The sequence below is a fragment of the Oenanthe melanoleuca genome, chromosome 2 (assembly GCF_029582105.1).
Source record: "Oenanthe melanoleuca isolate GR-GAL-2019-014 chromosome 2, OMel1.0, whole genome shotgun sequence".
NCBI lineage: Eukaryota > Metazoa > Chordata > Aves > Passeriformes > Muscicapidae > Oenanthe > Oenanthe melanoleuca.
Genome location: NC_079335.1, coordinates 49,543,258 through 49,561,986, shown reverse-complemented (window position 1 = coordinate 49,561,986; position 18,729 = coordinate 49,543,258). Strand labels below are relative to the sequence as shown.

The following is an 18,729-nucleotide window of genomic DNA, read 5'->3' as shown; positions in this document are numbered from 1 at the left end:
TGGAGTGCTGCCTGCCTGGAAGCTGTCCTAGCAGGAGCCCCTCTGCTGCAGGGAGGACACGGGCTCAGCCGAGGTGGGACGTGTGCCCATTTCTCTGCACTGCTGGCACTGCTGACTCCCAGGACAGAGCAGTCTGGGCTCAAGCCCGAGCCTCAGAGCTTGGATTAGGGCATGCCAGCTGGCTGCCAGGCAGGTTAGGGGTATTTCTGCACAGGCTGCAAGTCATCACTTTGTTGGAGCTGTGTATGTGTGTGGGTCGTGCAGTTAGACTTAAGAGGAAATTTCTGTGATCATTTTAATGTTCAGGCAACTGGAAAAGGAGCTGATGGAGGCGCCAGACCTTTGCTTTCATGACTGCATTAATCTTCTCCTGGCCTTGGAGAGAAATTTTAGATGAACTTAACATGTGTTCTCAGAGCTTTAATTCTCAAAGTTATTTGTGCTGTGGAACCTGGACTGCTGAATGATAATGCCAGTGAATTGGCCAATATAAATTAAACTTCACTGGATAATAATTTTAGTGACAATTCCTACTGCTGTGCTGTTATGTAAGAAGTTGACAGTTGATTACCATGACCTGGAACTTTTTAGAAACAGATTTTCCTATCTCAAAAGTAGGTGGTGGAGACTGGAGGAAGCAGTAATGCCCCTTTATTTTACATCTATCATCCAAGAAAATTCTATTCTTAGGTATAGTTATGGAGTTCTTTTGGTCCAGGGAAAGGAGTTTCAGATGAATATAAGTGTTAAGGCAAATAATGTTATTGCTACTGCTGGAAAAGTTCCTAATTAGCAACTAAGTCATATTAACCGTCATGTAAAAGTTCAGTCCATGGCAAATGTGGAATAATTCAAAGTAATTCTGTCATGAAAGAAGTAAAAGTCTAGTTAAGTTACTTTTTATTAGCCATACACTAAGAGCAAGTCCCTAAATGGTTATAAAATCTCACAGTGTAAGTGGCAGCTTGTTTTGTCATCACAACTTGGTTATAATTCTGAGCCCTGATAGACTAGGAAGGAATGAAGGCAGTTTGAGGATAGCTGACTACCAGACAGCACCTATGAATTTGGTGGGAATTTGACAATACCTTTTGATCAAGCAAAGAACAAACTGAAACCAAGCTATTTTGCTTTTGTGAACTGCCTAGTTCTCCAGAGTGTCCTCTAGAAAATGCTCCCGTAGATGCAGTTGTCACAGCTGCAGGAGATGCACAAGTCTGTGGGTGGGTTTTTCTTTGGTTCTCCAACACTTTCTCTCCAAAGATTATTTATAGAGCTGCAGTTCTGAAAACTGACAGGGAAAGTTTTCTGACTTCACCATAAAATTTTGAGGCAATGATATGAGCTGGGAAAATGGTTAGGAGAACCCCAAAACAGCCCCTGGCACACCCCACAGTCAAGCTTAGAAGTCACCTGAGTTTTTCCTTTGTCTCCTGGACAATGCAATTAATTGCCCCAGGTGTCCATCTGTGAAAAAAGTACAACCCAAGAATTTTGTATAGAACATTTCTATATGAAACAGAATATGACTAATAATGTGCAAATCAAGCCCAGCAAACCTTGCAGGAAACACAGAGCAAGTGCTACTCAGAGTAAGTTTATGATAAAGTTTGTGTCCAATGAAAATCAAACAACCACAGCAACTCAGAGGAGCCACAGAGCTGCTCTCATTATTTATCTTGTCAATGGGATTAAGCCATCCCATCCATCAAAAAATGTTCAAAGTAATTAGAAATACAGTAAACCAGAAAATACAGAAAATCATAAAATTTTCTACAGTACATTCAGTACGTGTGTCTAAGTCAAGGCTTTCCACTCAAGATACTATCTGATTGCTTTTTTCATACAAAACATATTAATTTCATTTTTGTTAGGCAAACATTGGATAGTAGCACGAGGTCAGTCACAGCTAACCAAGAAGCTACTCTCTTATCGTAATTTCCCGGGAAGCAGGACTTTCCTATTTACATATTGTATAGGATAGCAGTCAAAACTCAAATGCAGGGCAGTAAATCATTTGACTGTTGGCATTTCAAGGGTTGCATCAAAGAAATGTACAGACCTGACCTTTCAAAAAGCTTCTGCCACTACATCTTCTATGAATGTGTATTTTTGTATGCTTTCTTCGTGAAAACGCCCAGTAAAATGTGCTTCACTTACTTGTTCAGACTTCTGAGTAACTTCTACAATCCCTCTTCGTATTCTAGTCACAACCTTTCTTTTCCCCATAATCCAATCACAGAACTTTTCAACAGCTTTAATTCCAACAAGTGCATGATTAAATCAGTAATTTAAGTGAAGCACCACATCAAAACAAAACACTGAATTCAAGAATAAGCCTCGGCCAAAGAATTTTGATGAGCTTTCATCTACTTTCATCATGGTTTTAGTCTATCCTTCACTTTGCTACTTAGTAATGGAAAAGTTTATCTACTCAGCAAGATCTCTTCCAATGATGTCAAATATTACCCATTTTCAAAGAATGACTAGCCAAGATTTTGTCAACAACAAGGCAAATGCAAAAAAAATCCCTCAACTACCTAGCAAGAGGCACTTGTGGGATAAAAGCAGGTCTTATGTATGCTCTTTTTTACTTATGCATTTCTTATTTTCTTAAGTAATTGCCACTTTACCTTTAACTTTTGAGTTTTCTCCTAAGTTCCTTTAGATTCTATAAATGATTGGAAGTTTTCTTGATTAAGGTTCAGATATGTGCTGTATTTTTCCTTTTATCTTTACATGAGCGATACATTCTGAATATACAGACAGGATGACAAAAATCTCCACAAATCTTCTTATCTTAGGCACCTAAAAATGATATAACTGTATATTTCTATTAATTTCAATTGATGTCTATAATGAGGAAGATACATCACCTGCAAAAATTGAAATAGTTTCCCCGCTCTTAAAATCTACAGGACTTATTCCAAAACCACAGAAGACTACCTCAGCAAAAGTCAAAAGCAATACCAAAAGCACACAGAATATCACAGGTAGAGGAAAAAAATCCCACAATTAATACTTACAGAATTTCTTAAAATCTAGCTGTGTCTTTCAAGCTGCTGGCCAGAGGACAGCTGCTCATGAGGCAGAGACCCAAACAGTAAGTCCTTTGTTACCTGTTCACAAGACTATTTGAAGTCCACTAAAAGCAAACTTCTCTTACAAAATGACGAAATAAGATGAAGGAAAAATATGATTTTGCATCAGCTCTTTTGCTCTCTGCACAGCAATTCCCATGAAGATTGCAATGTAGAATTTTTTTTCTATTAGTATTACTCACTTGGAGATCTGCATCATTGTATTTGATTTCAGCTAATCAAGCATACAAATGAACAGGAATGCAGACACACAGCACTGTAAAAAACACAGAAGGAAGTTTTTTCAAACAAAATCCCTTTATTAGGCTGTGGTTCTAGTGATGCAATCAGAATAGGAAGGAAAGTCTGTGTTGCTTCATTGTTTTGTTTGGATTTTGGGTCCAGTGCTAACTTGTGATAATATTTCCATTTGTAAGTATATTTCTCTGAGAGCAATCCAAAAAAATGACTGTGATGAATCTAAGAGGAAAAATATCCCATTGAACTTGCTAAGTTTTTCCACCATGAGTGACCATTACAGAATTGCCCCACTCAATTATCTTTCCTGTGTAGCTCAGTAGTTTTTGGCGAAGTTTATTGTTTTTCATCAATGTCCAACACATGCACAAAGTGGATGGAATAGAAATGCAATTACAGAGAAACTCAATAACTGATTCATCCCTGTGTGGAATTTAGGAGTTTCTAAATAAGAGAATGGAGTGAATAGGATAAATGACAAAAAAAGAAGAGCTGCAACATGTATCAAAGATACAGAGTCAGTCGCAGAATGCTGACACAGGACATCTAGACCTTCAGAGGCAAGCCCAAAGCCTACTGTCACCAGGAGGAGTTCTAGGCCTGACTTTCAGTGTGGTGAGGTGTTGATTACATGTGTAGTCCAAAGATTCAACTCTGTATGGCCTCCAGAGTTCAACAGTTAAAACAAACATGTCTCTTCTCCAGAGTGACTTATCTGATCAGCCCATCACAGCACCTAACTCTAAACAGGATTTTCCAGGTGTCATGAACAGAGGACTTTGTTGTCTCTCTGGCTTTAGATATCATGGTTTAAGTGTGAGAAAGGGCAGAAATGTCAGCTCAAGCAAACAGGGATTTTCCTTATGCCTCCCAAACATAAAATGCACAACAGAAGTTTTGCAAAGTGAGCAATATGAAATTGATATTAAAGATTAAGGCTTCCCCCCATTCTGTAAGGACATGTCACTCCTCTCACTGTACATAAAGATGTGTTGTCCATTGCTTATCCCTGAGATCTACTCATCCTTTTCAAGTGATCTTCAGGAGATGGTAAGTTTGGTCAGCTATAACCACATTATAGGGAATTACTCATTTTACAGGTAGTTAAAAATGATGGAAAATGGTATTAAGTTTTAAACTAAATATAGACCATAGAAAAATGCAGAAAAATATATACTGGGTTTATTATCTTCAGCTATACCATTTGCTTAAGTATACTGACATCAGTGAATGTTTTAAGACCCTGTGAAGATGCCAAAGCCATAAATACGTGCTTTTTCTAAAGATACCAGAAAAACTCTCCCCATTGTCTATGATTTTCCTGCTTTTTCTGGTACCTGGTGCAACCTGATGTACTTAATTTCAAAGATTAATCCCATACTAAATTTAAATTTGTTTAAAGTCTACAAAGATTGCTTATCAAATGTTATCATTATGTCCAGTGAATTCATGGGATATGGCTATTTGTGGGCTTTAGGGTTGCCCTGCAGGTGTGTCTCATGTCAGAATTTGGGCCATTCCTATTATTGCACAGCTTGAGGTCCAATAGGTTTGTATGAAATATAAAATCTATCCCAGTGATAGAAACTCATCACCAATAGTCTCAAAGGAAGTAACTTAATCTAGCCATCCACTCCACTGATATAATTAGGAATGCACTTTGTCAGCCTTGGAGGGTTTAACTACAGCTGGCTGGGTTCAGGGCAGTCTCAGAAACCAATCTGTTCTTAGTAACACCATCTCCTTCACAAAATTACAGACATACTTTCAGCAGATATAGCCAGCTGACTGCTGAATGATGTTTTTCCACCCACCTTTGCAGTGGTCAATGTCTTTTTCAGTGTAACAGAAACTGAATCAATGCCATGAAATGATTCAGAAACCAAAGGCTGAACTGACAGCTCAAGAATAGAGGTTATAAACCTTATTTTTACAGTGTTTGAATGTGGCTCGATGCAGTTTCTGAATATCATCATATTCATGATCCAGCTGATGAAATTTAATTAGAAAGGAAATTCTACTGGGTATTCAGATGCTGACTGGCCTCAGTCTTGTTTAAGAAATAGAAGATTTTTTAAGCTCTACTCTCCCAGAAAATCAGAACTCTACTCTTCAGATGGATCACCTAAGTTAAAGGGAAAAAAAAATCTAACCTAATAAAAATGTAAAATCTTCTTTAAATTTATTCATCAGAACTAGTGCTGGATCCCTGCTGTACCCTTGATTGTTCTGCTGGAGTCTACAGGGATTCAGATGATGAATACTTTCATATTGCTGGCAATAAGCTTGTCTAAGTGAGTATCACAAGCAGCACTCCTTTTTCAGAAGCTTTTCCCTTGCAGGAATCTGATTTGCACAAAAGAACCAGATATTCTGCTATGGTTCAAGTAAGTTGGGTAAAGCTTCCCTTCCAGGCTGCAAGGTATTTGAGAAAAATGCAGTGTAACTTTATACTTGTTTATGTACCTCAACCTGAAAATACCCAGCCTAACCTATTAATCAGCAGAGTGGCCTGTTCAGAAAAACACACACACTTTTTAAATTTCCCTTATCAGTCCCAAAGCCTTAGTTCAAACACTTGGAATTCCAGCCCTCTAGTTTGCTGCAGCCGTGTCATGGGCTGCCCAGGACCAGAGGCTGAGGCAGGGTGAGGTTTTGGCTTGGGCAAATCCCTGTGCCAACGTGGCCCTGCAGCTCCTGGGCACAGGCAGAAGGAGGTCAGATTTGCTTGCAGCCACCCCATGAAAGTATGTTCTGAATTCCTGTGTGCAGTCATTACGTGGTAATCTTGATATCCACTAAAGCCACAGATTTATTGCCTTGCTGTTAGACCATATGATGTCAGACTGAATCTCTTTGGTTTTGCATTTTTTTTCATTGCTTTATTTGGTTTTTTTTTGCCTGTAATGCGGATTTTTAGCAGAATACAGACATTAGAGCTGGGCCTAAATACTGATAGTACACGAATTCCAGTGTCCTGTGTCTGAGAGCAAAAAAAATATTGTGAAGCAAAAAAGCAACACGATCTTTCTTACTTCAGAAAGTTTCATGTAAGGAGAAGGTTACCTCTGAAAAAAACAACTAACTGTATCTTTTAGAATTCTTGATAGCACTAAGTGTTAAATTCCATGTACAAATGGGTGATTACTTAGAACTAGTGATTCATTGCTGCATGACATGAGAGGCAATTAACTGCAGATTTACTTGTGTTCAGTGTAGACTGAAGCAAGCTGTTTTGGCTTGCATGATCTTACTGCATTGCTGAATGTGGAACACTTAACTTCAGGCCAGGGTTAGCTAAATCTTGTAAAACAAATTTAGTAGTTATAAAAAGGCATAAGAAATGGAGCCCATTAAGGATGAAATGCATTTTAACCACACAAATAGCTGCAGAATCAACATCTTTCCCAAAAATATGTGGTGTGTTTCCTAAATACAGAACATGGAGGTCCTGTGTGATGAAGAAGGCTTTTCAAAAATTGACATAGGTTCTCTTGTTTGTTTATTTTTAAGTGCTACACTTTGTCAGAGGCAACAGATGGTTTGAACAAATATTCCTGAAGAAAATTCCAGTTAATATTTGACTTATGGGACAAGTAATTCTGATGTTTGCCATATACTCTGTAATTTCTTAATGACACATGGGTAACCATAAACTTCATGCTCCATTTATGGGCTTGCACATATTCTACACATGAAAGTAAATTAGAATAAATTAATACTTCCAGAAAATTCCCATTGCCAGTAATGTTAAATTCTCATGGGTTAACTGCTTTTGCTCATTGAAAGAAAGAGGAGGGGAGAAAGCAAGCAAACAAGGCAGCATCACAGGATTGCAGCAGACCACAGGGTCTTGCAGGGTGAAATGCATCCTCTGAGTGGAAGATGTAAGCAGGACCTTATATGAGGCAGACACTATTGTTGCAGCAGGTGACAAACGTCCATGTACTTAAAAGACCTCTTTGCTTGGGAAGGCTGTCCTGGCATCCTTCTTCCCACTCTTTCTCCAAAAAGTGAGCACTTGCAATTTAAAATCCTGCTGCAGCTGGAGCACAAAGGCTTCCCTTGTCTCTGTTCATCAGGATAAACTCTCTGTTCACTTCCTTGCACATGCATGACATGGGCACCTTCTGGCTCAGAAGTGGCCAAGGAAGGCCAAGCCTGAAAAACATCTTTGGAGAATGCCCTAGGGCCACCTGCTCCATGTTTCACCAGTATTTACAGCAAAGATTTTATAATCATCTCTGATACATCCAGACAAATATTTAGCGCTCAACTTTTCAAAACATTTGAGTAACGGAGGGAAGTATTGCAAAAAGAAGACAGGCCTAGCTATGTTTTCATTATCTAAGATCATAATTATGCCCTATTCTGCAAGAATACTATTAAAGAAGTCAATCTGACTGGAGACAGGAGATAGCACAATCAGATCAAGCCCTGTAAGGAAAATTATTGACAAAAAGATGTAAGTTCTGATGACTTGATTCCATTTCCACTAAACTCAGAGGTTTAAAAACCTCTATTACTACACCTAAGTGTCCATTAACTCAGCCCATATATACAAATAAGACTCATATCCCACTTGATGTTTCACTGCATGATTTATTAATGATGTTTTATTCAATTAGAATGAAAAAAGGGACTAATTCATGTTAGCTTGAATGCTACAACCATTCAGTTCTTCTCTTATGCTAAGGTTAACCTTAAAAAGGACATGTCATTCTCACTTCTAAATTCCTTCTTGACCACTAGGTATGATAGTCACTGGGCCAGAAAACAAGGTTGGATGATATCTTGTTCTGAGTTTTCACTAGCCAGAGACAGAGAAACTGATGGTGAGGAGGTTCTCCACTGCCATGCCTTTTTTTGCATTGATTAGCTCAGTCTGGCTATCTGCAGACTCTGCAGGGGTGTAGTTAGCAAATTACTAACTAATTAATTAGCTGTTAATTCCATGAGTCAAATTCAGGCCTTTATACATTTATTATGCCATTCCCAAGTCTGACCATTTGAAAGCCAGGGGATTTTCCTATTAGCTCTAGTAAATTATGAAGACTTACAGCTCTAGTAGCAAATTGTGAGAGTAATCTGATGGCTGATGTCCTGAGGTTTCATGCATAGGTGTTTAAAACACAGTTCCCTGGCTTGTCTCTTGCTTTACTTGTCCTTCACCTGGTAAATGATGTCAACACAGCTGGACTTCTACATCTGATACTTGTTCTCCATATATACTTGTTCTCCTCTGACTCTCTCTGGTAGGGCTCTTCCACCCTCCACAAAAAGCCTATGGTCATTATCTTGCTCATTATCTGCTCAGAGAACCTTCTGCACCAAGAGATTTTAAAAAAGGCTTGTGTAGTTATCAGGTGGAAATTCATTAACAGCAACATTTAGCAGGAGAGATTTCTGTCTCTCCTTTGTTCAGCTGCCTTCTACCTAAGCATCCAACATATGTCCACCTTAAACTGGATGATTTTATGCATCTGAAAATCCCCCAGACTTACAGTAGCTGAGTATTACACATAGCATCCTGAATAAGACAACATAACTGCCTTTAAATGAACAAGCTGATAAAAGGCTCCCTGCTCCAGTGTTTATTCCACTCTCCTCAGAGACTCTGGCAGTGTCTGGAAAGTTAAGATATGGCAGGGGAAGAAATGAATTACAGAAATGAGAGATTCCTCACAGATCATCAATCTTTTCCTTGCATTAATTACAAGGGATGCCAACTGAAGCACTTCTGCTGATCTCTGCTGAAATGGTCCTTCAGGGTAATAGCACACTTTTTCAAACAACCTGTCTTTTAAACCATTTCATATTTTGACTTCAAAATCACTACTTAAATGCCATTCCAAACCCCATGTGTTTGGTGAGACTTGAGGCCCAGCTGTAAATTTCCCCACCACAAAACAACATTTATGAGTTATTTCTTCTCTGACTCCAGATGCTTTTATTGGCACACAAGGATGTGAATCAGGTAATACACCTAGGAGTGTGGCCCTTCTCCTGTCCTCCTTTGCTCCCCTCTTCTTCCCACCCCCTTGTATTCTTTTTTTTCATCTCCCTGAGTCCCTAGCACTCAGACAGAACTTGGAAGACCAGGGTGTTATTGATTTCCACTGAGAAAGTAGGAGGCAGGAAAATGGGGCCAAAATGCTGGGTAGGATGCTTCTCTTCAGTCACCACCTTGGGATGGGACCCTGGGCACTATTCTCTGGGCACCTCTCCTGTGCTCTTTGAATGCCCCCACCATGGTGGTACCTGAAGGCTGCACCCAGCATGGTCCTGCCCCTCTGGCAGATGTGCTGCCAGCTGGGCTGGCTCTGCTGTGGGCCTGGCCAGCTGGAGCTAAGCGTCCCAGTGGGCCAAATGGCTCTCCTGTGGCTAGCTGAAATCCAGGATGTTAGCTTGAATGTTTGCTGTGGATACCCCACACTATTTCAGGATGTGATTCTATATTTGCATAGCACTAACCAGATGCTTTTCAGATCTTGTTCTAGTTAAGTACTTTTACTTTTACTCCATAGTCATGTCTTGCAATTGCTACCTCTGCACATTTTCCACACATTTACACTGAATTATTATGATCTCCTGTGCAAAAGTAGCAGTAGTGGATTCCTGGCAGTTTGTTATGCCAGTGGTGTCAGGCTGCCAGATGCAATCTGAACATGTCTGTGTAGGGCATGCAGGGCTCTCAGGTCCTACTCTTTTTTGCAGGCAGCTCCAACCCTCCTGTAATCAGAGATAAGTGACTTAGTTAAAAATGAATGGGGCAGTTGGCTAAATGCTCAAGCAAACAAAATGATCAAAGGGACAACCCCAGATGTTTTACATTAGCTCTACATATGGAGGTACCAGGGAGAGCAGCAGGAGCACCAAACTAAAAAGAAACCAGAGAAGCCAACTCTAGTTTCAACCATAACATGAGGAGCTGGCTATAAATACTACATTCCCCAGTGTGGCTCCCAGAGGACGTGCTGTAAGTATTTCTAAAACCTACAGGAAAAGCGTGTCTACTATTGTCTGACTTATTTATATTCATCCTCCTGGTAAATATTAAGAATTATCATTCTTAGCATCTATAAAAATATACTCTAAAAACCATATTTTTGAAAGCTTATATGAGTTGTAACAAGGGTTATTTTTTACACAAAATTTATATTTTGTGTAGCTGGTGCCAATGCTGTTTTTTCCTAGGCTACTGATTTGTGGGATTTTCTTTACCACATTTAGTACACTTTAAAATTTTAAATTCATAGCTTTGGAGTCCAAGTTACTGTGAAAGACCCAAGTTATGTCAAGATTTACTGTGGAAAAGGATCCAGGTTTTTATTTTTGTCTCTGGGGAAGTTTATGATAGAGTGAGATAAACATCCAAAATAGTTAAGGTTGTTTATCCTGCATCACCAAGAAGACATTCTTGACATCATTTGTATACAACTGAGCAGGGGAGCTGCTCAATCAGCACTGACAGAAATCCAGCCCAGATCACCTGGCCTTGGGGTATACAGACCTTACTTCAGTGTGATAAAATCTGCTTCTGTTGGGATAAAACCTGAACTGTTCACATAGCCCCTCCTGTCACAAGACACATTTTGGTGCATAAAGACTCCTCCTGCAGTTGTATTCCTTCCAGGGAATTATTTCAGGGCACTTTACCTCACCTTGACATATATTTGTAGTATCTTGGGGCTTGCAAGGAGGAATGAATCCTACAAAACAATCTGGTGTCATGTTTGTCCAGTGTAATGACTTGACTATCAGCTCCAAATCTGCACGTCTTAGACTTGGGGAGCAGGGATCCTGGAAGTTGCCAGCAGGTAGCCCAATCCACACAGTATTTTTCAACCAGCACAGAAAATATTCCTGTTCTTTTTTGACTCTTTGGTTTAGTGATGTCTGTCTGAAAGTCACCCCCCTGACAGTAGGAGGAGGGGGACATGCTGAATGCAAAGAGACTGGGAAGGCATTTCTCTGGAACAACTGGAAGTACCAGACTTGCAGTTGACAAGGGAAGAAGGTAAGAAGGGCTCTTGGCTGTGCTGATCAATAGTGCTGACATCTACTTTGTTCTTTACCTATCTATCAAGATCCTATATTTGGTAGTATTTATGCTGCTCTTTGCATGATTATTGATTGAAAAGGTTCACTCCTTTTACACTCCACATATGAAAAGCTTGATGTGCACTTTAAAAGCTGCTCTCACCCCATCCTGCAGGAGTAAACCCTATGAACATGCTTTTTCTTTCCCCTAATTCTTGTTTCATGCACACATAAGTGACAGCCACTGTCACAGGATGAGTTCTTTGCTGGTAGATGTGCTGGTAGCAAACAGAGGAACACACTAATTATCATACTGGAGTCAAGGAAAGCTGGAGCATGACTCACTTAGGAATGCTTTGTCTTCCCCTAATTGCATAATTACCTTAGAGAGCTCACTGGCCATTTGGCATAGAGGTCATGCCTGTTTCCTTTGAGCACAGGAATAACTCCTCCTAGCTACTCTTAACAGGATAGAAAGGGGGATGTGAGAAAGACATATGGCCTTGGCCCCACTTTTCCTCTGTATAATCCAGGAGCAGTATTTGTGCACAGCTACAAAGTCCTTCATTCTCTGAAATGAGGAAGCCAAAGTTGAACATCATGTAACATAAACCAGCACTTTCACCTTTGCACTGAGACAGGGTCTGTATTGACAGGGACAGTGTGATATTCTGGGTTCTTTGGTGCTGGTACTTGTGACATCTGTTTTCTAATAGACAGGAAAAAAAAAGAAGGATGGGGTTGCAATAAACAGGAATCTTTCCCACTATACTCGTATGCTGTAGAGCTAGCCTGACTGTCAGGCAAACAAAACAGAGATCTCCCCAACACCTCATTCTCACAAGCAATAAATAATAAAAAAAAAGATATGAGTACTATAAATGCTTATAAAATACACACAAAACAAGACTGCAAGCTAAGGAAAGAGACCTTAATATCCATGAGAAAAACAGAAAATGAACTTGCTAGTAACATTTGCAGAATTAAAGGAAGGTTTGTCTGGAGAATTCTCCTGTAGTTCTAGGAAACCCAACAGTGCAGTTTTCAGGGCTCACCCCAGCTCATGTATAGAACTGGTTAAACAAGCCAGCAAGATGCAACAAATGGAGAAAGATAGAATTGAACTACAGGGGTAACTGAAGGAAAGATAATTTAAGTATCACTGTCTTTAGTCCCCCTGATGGGGGAAGCTAGAATTCTCCTTTGCAAACTGGTGGTGGCATCACTATGCAGTCAAACTTTCATCCCACTCTCCTCTTCATTACTTCTATGAATTCTCCATCCTCCTTCTCTGCACACTGATGCATCCTCCATTCAAAACAATTAAAGGAAATTTTCTCATGCTCTCCTTACAGCCCACCAGCTACTATCCCCTAGCTTATGATAGGGTATATACCCACTAGGCTAAGGATAGGAAATACTTGCAGCTGCTATGCTTCATGCTGATGCTGGCAGTGTGTTTTAGAAATGCACACAGGATGGCAGCCTGGTTGGCCCTGTGAGAGTTGTGTGTGAATATGGATCCAAGTGGTCTGCTGCATCTGTTAGTGTTACCTCTCATGTACATGGGCTTCTCAGCTGTGTGTCTGGGTTGTCAAGAGTGTTTAGGATTACTCATTTGTTTAGCAGCTCATGATGGTTACTTAAACCTTTCCTTCTTTTTTTAATCAGTATCTTTTTAAATGGTGGGGAGTGGTGCAGTTAAATGCTGTCTGAGATTCCATTAGGTTGACTTTTTGTGAGAAAACTCGGATTAGAAGTTTTCCAAAGAGAAAGGTTTTTGCAAGAGAAAAAAGCTGGAAGACACCTCCAAACCTGACTCCGATGAGAGGAGCTGTTCTAATATGAAGAGGACATCTCTTTAAAGCAAGTGAAATGTTATGAGGAGAGGAAGGAAAATGAAGAATCTTAATTGCTAAGCTGAGAGAGAACTGGTCAGCTGTTTAGAAAATCAAAGGCTAATATGCAAGACAGATTCTATTCTCAAGTACAGACTACATTAGAACTACATGTAACTTAAGCAGCTGACTTCAGAGGAAAATCAGGTTCTAGGTCCCAACTGTTTTTGTTATCAAACAAGAAACGTGTGACACTTCTGTTCTTTTCATGCTTTTTTGAATCATTTTCTTGAAGAGTTATAAAGTTAACACACCATAGTGTGGGTAGCTGCCCTGGGATCAAGGAACACCAGACAGAATCTAAAATAAAACCTCTTGCATTAGGATGGCAGCAGAGGAAACTATACAGAAAATGCAGTCCAGGAAAGAGTTCTTAGAAGATGAAGTAGGGATTAAGCCAGAGCCTATTTTACCATTTGCTAAAACACTCAGTGCATTTGCCTTCATGGGTTTTGCATTCCACAGGACTTCATGCTGGGTTAATAAAATCCCTCTCTTGAACAGGCACTGGAAACTCAGACAGCCACTGAGTGCCCATATGGCAGAATTTGGCTATTGCTACTAGACAGCTGTGGGAAGTTGAGGACAAAAAAGGGGGGACAGCACCAAAATCTTATGGATATGTAGACATAGATGGAGACACATGGCTTTGCCTCATGGCAGGAGCTTCCAAAATATGTTCCTCATCAAAATGTCAGGATCCGCTTTAGTTTTTTTCTTTCAGGAACTGCAATTGGCACTTCTGCTTTTTGTAGGTGATATGCATGTGATTTATGTGTGTGATTTAAACCCTCATACAATCCGAGCTTAAGTTTCAAGTGCATTTTAAAATAATTAGCACACTTACAAGAAAAACAGCAAACCACCACAATTTCTGTTGCTCACAAACTCTAAGGGAGATTGAGTTTAGTGCTCTTCCTAAAGGAAGAGCACAGGGAAGAAACTACATTCTTCCCTGTAACCCAATGCCAAGCCACTGCTCTCTGTTTTGAGTAGCAAATGCCATTCTTACTGCCTCTAAAAGCCCAGACTCTGTTTCTTTTCTCAACATGTAATTGTGTATTTTGGTACTGCTCTCAAACAGCAGTCTACCAGAACAAAGGAGTTATCTTTATGAGACAGTCAGGGAAACACACAAAGAACAGGAAGATGCAGCTAATCTAAATAATGACATTGAAAACAAAATAGCTATTGGGCTATAAATAAACAATATGAAGTAAATATCATTATTTTTATTAAGAGAAGACACAGACTTAATTCGTGAGGATAATGTCAACTTCTGTTTTCTTAGACTTTAGTTCTTATCTTTAAGTCAAGCCATAATGCAAGATTTCCTACTTTCTTCAACTTTTTACAATATGAACACTTAATAACACTTTTGGAGAAAATTGCGAAACTTAGATATGTGTTTTTAGGAGAAAGATCAGCTTTTCTAAAATAGTAAAACTGCTCAAACTACTTGTTTTTGAACTGTGCGAATACATGCATTCTTACGAGGCAGGAAGGTAAACATACACACGACTGCATTAATTAAGACAATACTCAGTTTCCTGCAACACAAAGGAATTTTCATATTTAGACTAAGTCTTTAGCGGTGCAGTCCCCCATTGTGTGCATGAGGGTGTGCAAAGCAAAGCACACAATTTCACAGAGAAAAGCAGAAGAATTGGTTCTGACCTGGCGAGTGAACGGAGAAGGAATTAAATAATCCTCTCAACCAAAGCCAGAATCAACTTTCTGAGCGCCAAGCTCAGCCAGCCCCGCCACCTCACTTTTTTGGCAATACAGTCCTGAGCAGAAGCCTGATTCACGTGCCTTTTTTTTTTTCCCTAGGGATTGTCTTGTTGAGTATCCTGGGCAGGAAGCTGGTCTGCTCTGACTTACAAGGTTTAAAACACGCACTCGCGTTTCCCCTCCCAAGCCCAGCCCGCACCCGGGGCTGAATCCGGCGGAGGGGAGCGGGGAGAGCGGAGAGCTCCGGGTGTCCGAGCGCTCCAGGCCGGCAGGACACAGCCCAGGAGTGGGAAAGGGCCAAGCACCGGGGCAAGGCACCGCTGCCATCCCTCGGGTGACACAGGCCAGCAGGACAGTCCAGCAGTGGTAAAACACCGGGGCACGGCACCGCTGCCATCCCTCGGGTGACACAGGCCAGCAGGACGGTCCAGCACTGGCACCGCTGCCATCCCTCGGGTGACACAGGGCAGCAGGACGGTCCAGCACTGGCACCGCTGCCATCCCTCGGGTGACACAGGCCAGCAGGACAGTCCAGCAATGGTAAAACACCGGGGCACGGCACCGCTGCCATCCCTCGGGTGGCACAGGGCAGCAGGACACAGCCCAGCAGTGGCACCGCTGCCATCCCTCGGGTGACACAGGCCAGCAGGACACAGCCCAGCACTGGCACCGCTGCCATCCCTCGGGTGACACAGGGCAGCAGGACAGTCCAGCAGTGGCACCGCTGCCATCCCTCGGGTGACACAGGCCAGCAGGACAGTCCAGCAGTGGCACCGCTGCCATCCCTTGGGTGACACAGGCCAGCAGGACAGTCCAGCACTGGCACCGCTGCCATCCCTCGGGTGGCACAGGCCAGCAGGACAGTCCAGCAGTGGCACCGCTGCCATCCCTTGGGTGACACAGGCCAGCAGGACAGTCCAGCAGTGGCACCGCTCCCATCCCTCGGGTGACACGGGCCAGCAGGACGGTCCAGCACTGGCACCGCTGCCATCCCTCGGGTGGCACAGGCCAGCAGGACACAGCCCAGCAGTGGCACCGCTGCCATCCCTTGGGTGACACGGGCCAGCAGGACAGTCCAGCAGTGGCACCGCTCCCATCCCTCGGGCTTTACCTGCTGGCGGGCGAACGGCCGGGCGGGATATCCTGCACGAAGCCCTGCTCCACGGCCGGGATCCGGGCCGGGCTGTGGGGATGGTAGGCTGTCAGCACCACGCTGCCCGAGTCCTTCATGTCCATGGTCACAGGCACATGCCGGCGGTGGCAGGGTGACCCGGCGGGAGGGCAGTGGCCGCGTCAGCAGCGCCAGCCCATGGCCCGGCCGCCGCCCGGCACCGCCGGCTGTCAGGAGAGCTGTGCCACCGACACACGGCTCCTCTCGCTGTCAGCCCGGCTGAATTAGCATATATTCAAAAACACCGCCCACAAAACAACCCGCCGGCAAGTTACTACGTTCCTAGGAAACGAGAAACCTGAGATAATCCTGCAATCCTGCACGGAACACTTCCTCCCCGAACACTTCTTCCCCGAATAGTTCTCCACTTCCTCTTTTTTTTTTTTTTTTTTTTCTTTCCTTTTAACAGCAAATCCGTACTATTCCTCCTGCTCCTGACTTAGTCTCGTCTAAGTGAAGCGATCTGCTGGCTGTGCCGAGTGAGAGCGCTCCTCAAACTCAGCACATGGTTTGGAGGAGCAGGGAGTCTCACAAGGGATGCAGAACCGAGTGGGCTCTGCTCCGTTAAACCCACCAAGCAGCGGGAACTGTGATTTCCTACATGCCAGATCATTTCTATGGCGGGAGCTGCACACTGAAAACAGATTAAGGTTTCGTTTTGCCCGATATGGCTGTGTACATAATTAGGAAGGCGCTGGAAAATGAGTGAATTATTTTTACAACAGTATGTGTTCACCTGGAGCAAACCTGTAAATAAATAGATGATTGATTTTTTTTCATGATTTAACTCGATCTCTGTACTTTAATTAAGTGCTTTTCACTCAAAAGGAGACAATCAAGAAAAAAAATCAGGGTCCAATTCTGGAATAATACTCAGAGAAAACTCTGTAGGACAAAGCGAGAAAACTTGCACATCCCTTTACTTTTCTCTCACACTTCTTCCGTGTTTGTGTTTCTTTTTTAAAAAGAAAACTTTTTAATAAACGCCAATTCCTGAAAACTACTGTCATGCCGATGAAATCAAGTGAAGAGCGTCCCTAATTTTACTCCTTTGGCCACAGGTCTCTGAGCACCTTGTGAGCACAGGTGTGAAAGACCAGCATCCTCCACTTTTGTCACAGCTGCCAGCAGCATCCTGAGTGCAGGTTCTCTGCAAAATGCTTGTTGGTCTCCTCCTTTGCATCTCCCCTGAGTGCTCTCTCCAGCACTGCTATACAGTGCTACATTACCCTGTCAGTCTCTCCAGCTGGTGCAGTAGCTCAGCTTTTGAATCATAAAACACTCTTCTCACCTCCACATTCCCCCTGGACTGGGTGCCCTGCCTGCAGGAACACAGTGGTTTCGGTCAAACATGTTGCTGCTACTCATGTAGGCAGTGCCCAAGTTAATTTTAAATTAGCCAGTGTAGGACACTGATAAAGGTACACTTGGCAGCCCTTCTTGCTAGACTCACCCAGGAAGCATAAATATTTGAACGTGCAGAGCCTCTAAGCCTGCTCTTGCTCTGCTGTTAAGATATCCTGGATTAAATATTTTAAGGCCAGGTTGCCCAGGATAAAATCACAGCTGCTTACATGGCAGCATGGAGGCCTTTTGGGAGCCTCTGTGCAGCCATACACAGATGAGAGAAATGAAGGAGAAGGCTCTAAGCCATCTCTGGAAGAGATAGAAGGCTCTAAGCTGTCTCTCTTACTGGCACTGCTGACACCAGTGATGGCTGTGGTGAGTGCAATGACCAATGTTCTGTGGTTACTGGGATATTCACTCCTATCCCAGCTTTGCATTTTCTTTTCTGGACCAGAAGGTGAGAAATCCCGTTCTCTGTTGAGGGGGAGTAAATTGTTGATAGAAATTTATATTTGGCACAAATGCAAATAGCTATTTTGAATATTAATCAGCCAAAAAAGTGAATATCAAACAGAATCTGAGAGCAAAAAATTGATAAATATATGTTATAAAATATATTTTAAGGATGTTCTTCACAATTTACTTCAAGAAATTAAACACCTGAAAAAGCACACATAGTGTAAGGAACCAAACACTATCAAAAAGGGAGTGGGTGTCCTTTTGGAGATCAGGGTGCTGACAAAATATTGGCTTAACTCCAGGAAAGCCTTTTTTGTCTCCTTTCTATCATAACACTAGTCTTTTTGCAGTACCATCAGCCAAAAAGTGATGATTATGTGCTTTAAGCTTTGTGTAGATAAAGTCCACAGTAGAAATGCAATATATTTTTAGTGTTATTTTTATTTTCTCTTTCCATAATAAAAACCCTCAAACACTGAAATGACGTAGAAAGTATACAGATAGCATCTCAATAGAAAAATACATATAAATAAAGGAGGCCCACACTTATTAAATGGGATTTTCTCTCTAATAAAAATAAACAAGGAAGATTTTATTTGGAGATTTATAAAGTGCTGGTGCACAAACTGGAGGTTTGTATGGAAATGGAAGACTATTTGGCACAAGTACAAATAGATATTTTGAAAACTGATCAGCCAAAAGACATATACCAAACCAAAAGCTAAAAAATGTTTACATG

At 41.8% G+C, this 18,729-nt stretch overlaps 1 protein-coding gene across 1 annotated transcript in view; it reads right to left on the bottom strand.

The window, feature by feature from the left end:
- ARHGAP28 (Rho GTPase activating protein 28) overlaps positions 1–16,779 on the bottom strand; it is a 76,492-nt gene extending 59,713 nt beyond the window's left edge. The window contains exon 1 of the mRNA XM_056484107.1: positions 16,125–16,779. Coding sequence (XP_056340082.1) covers positions 16,125–16,249 — 125 coding nt within the window. The 5' untranslated portion in view covers positions 16,250–16,779. The remainder of the gene's footprint in view (positions 1–16,124) is intronic.
- Positions 16,780–18,729: the final 1,950 nt, after the last annotated feature.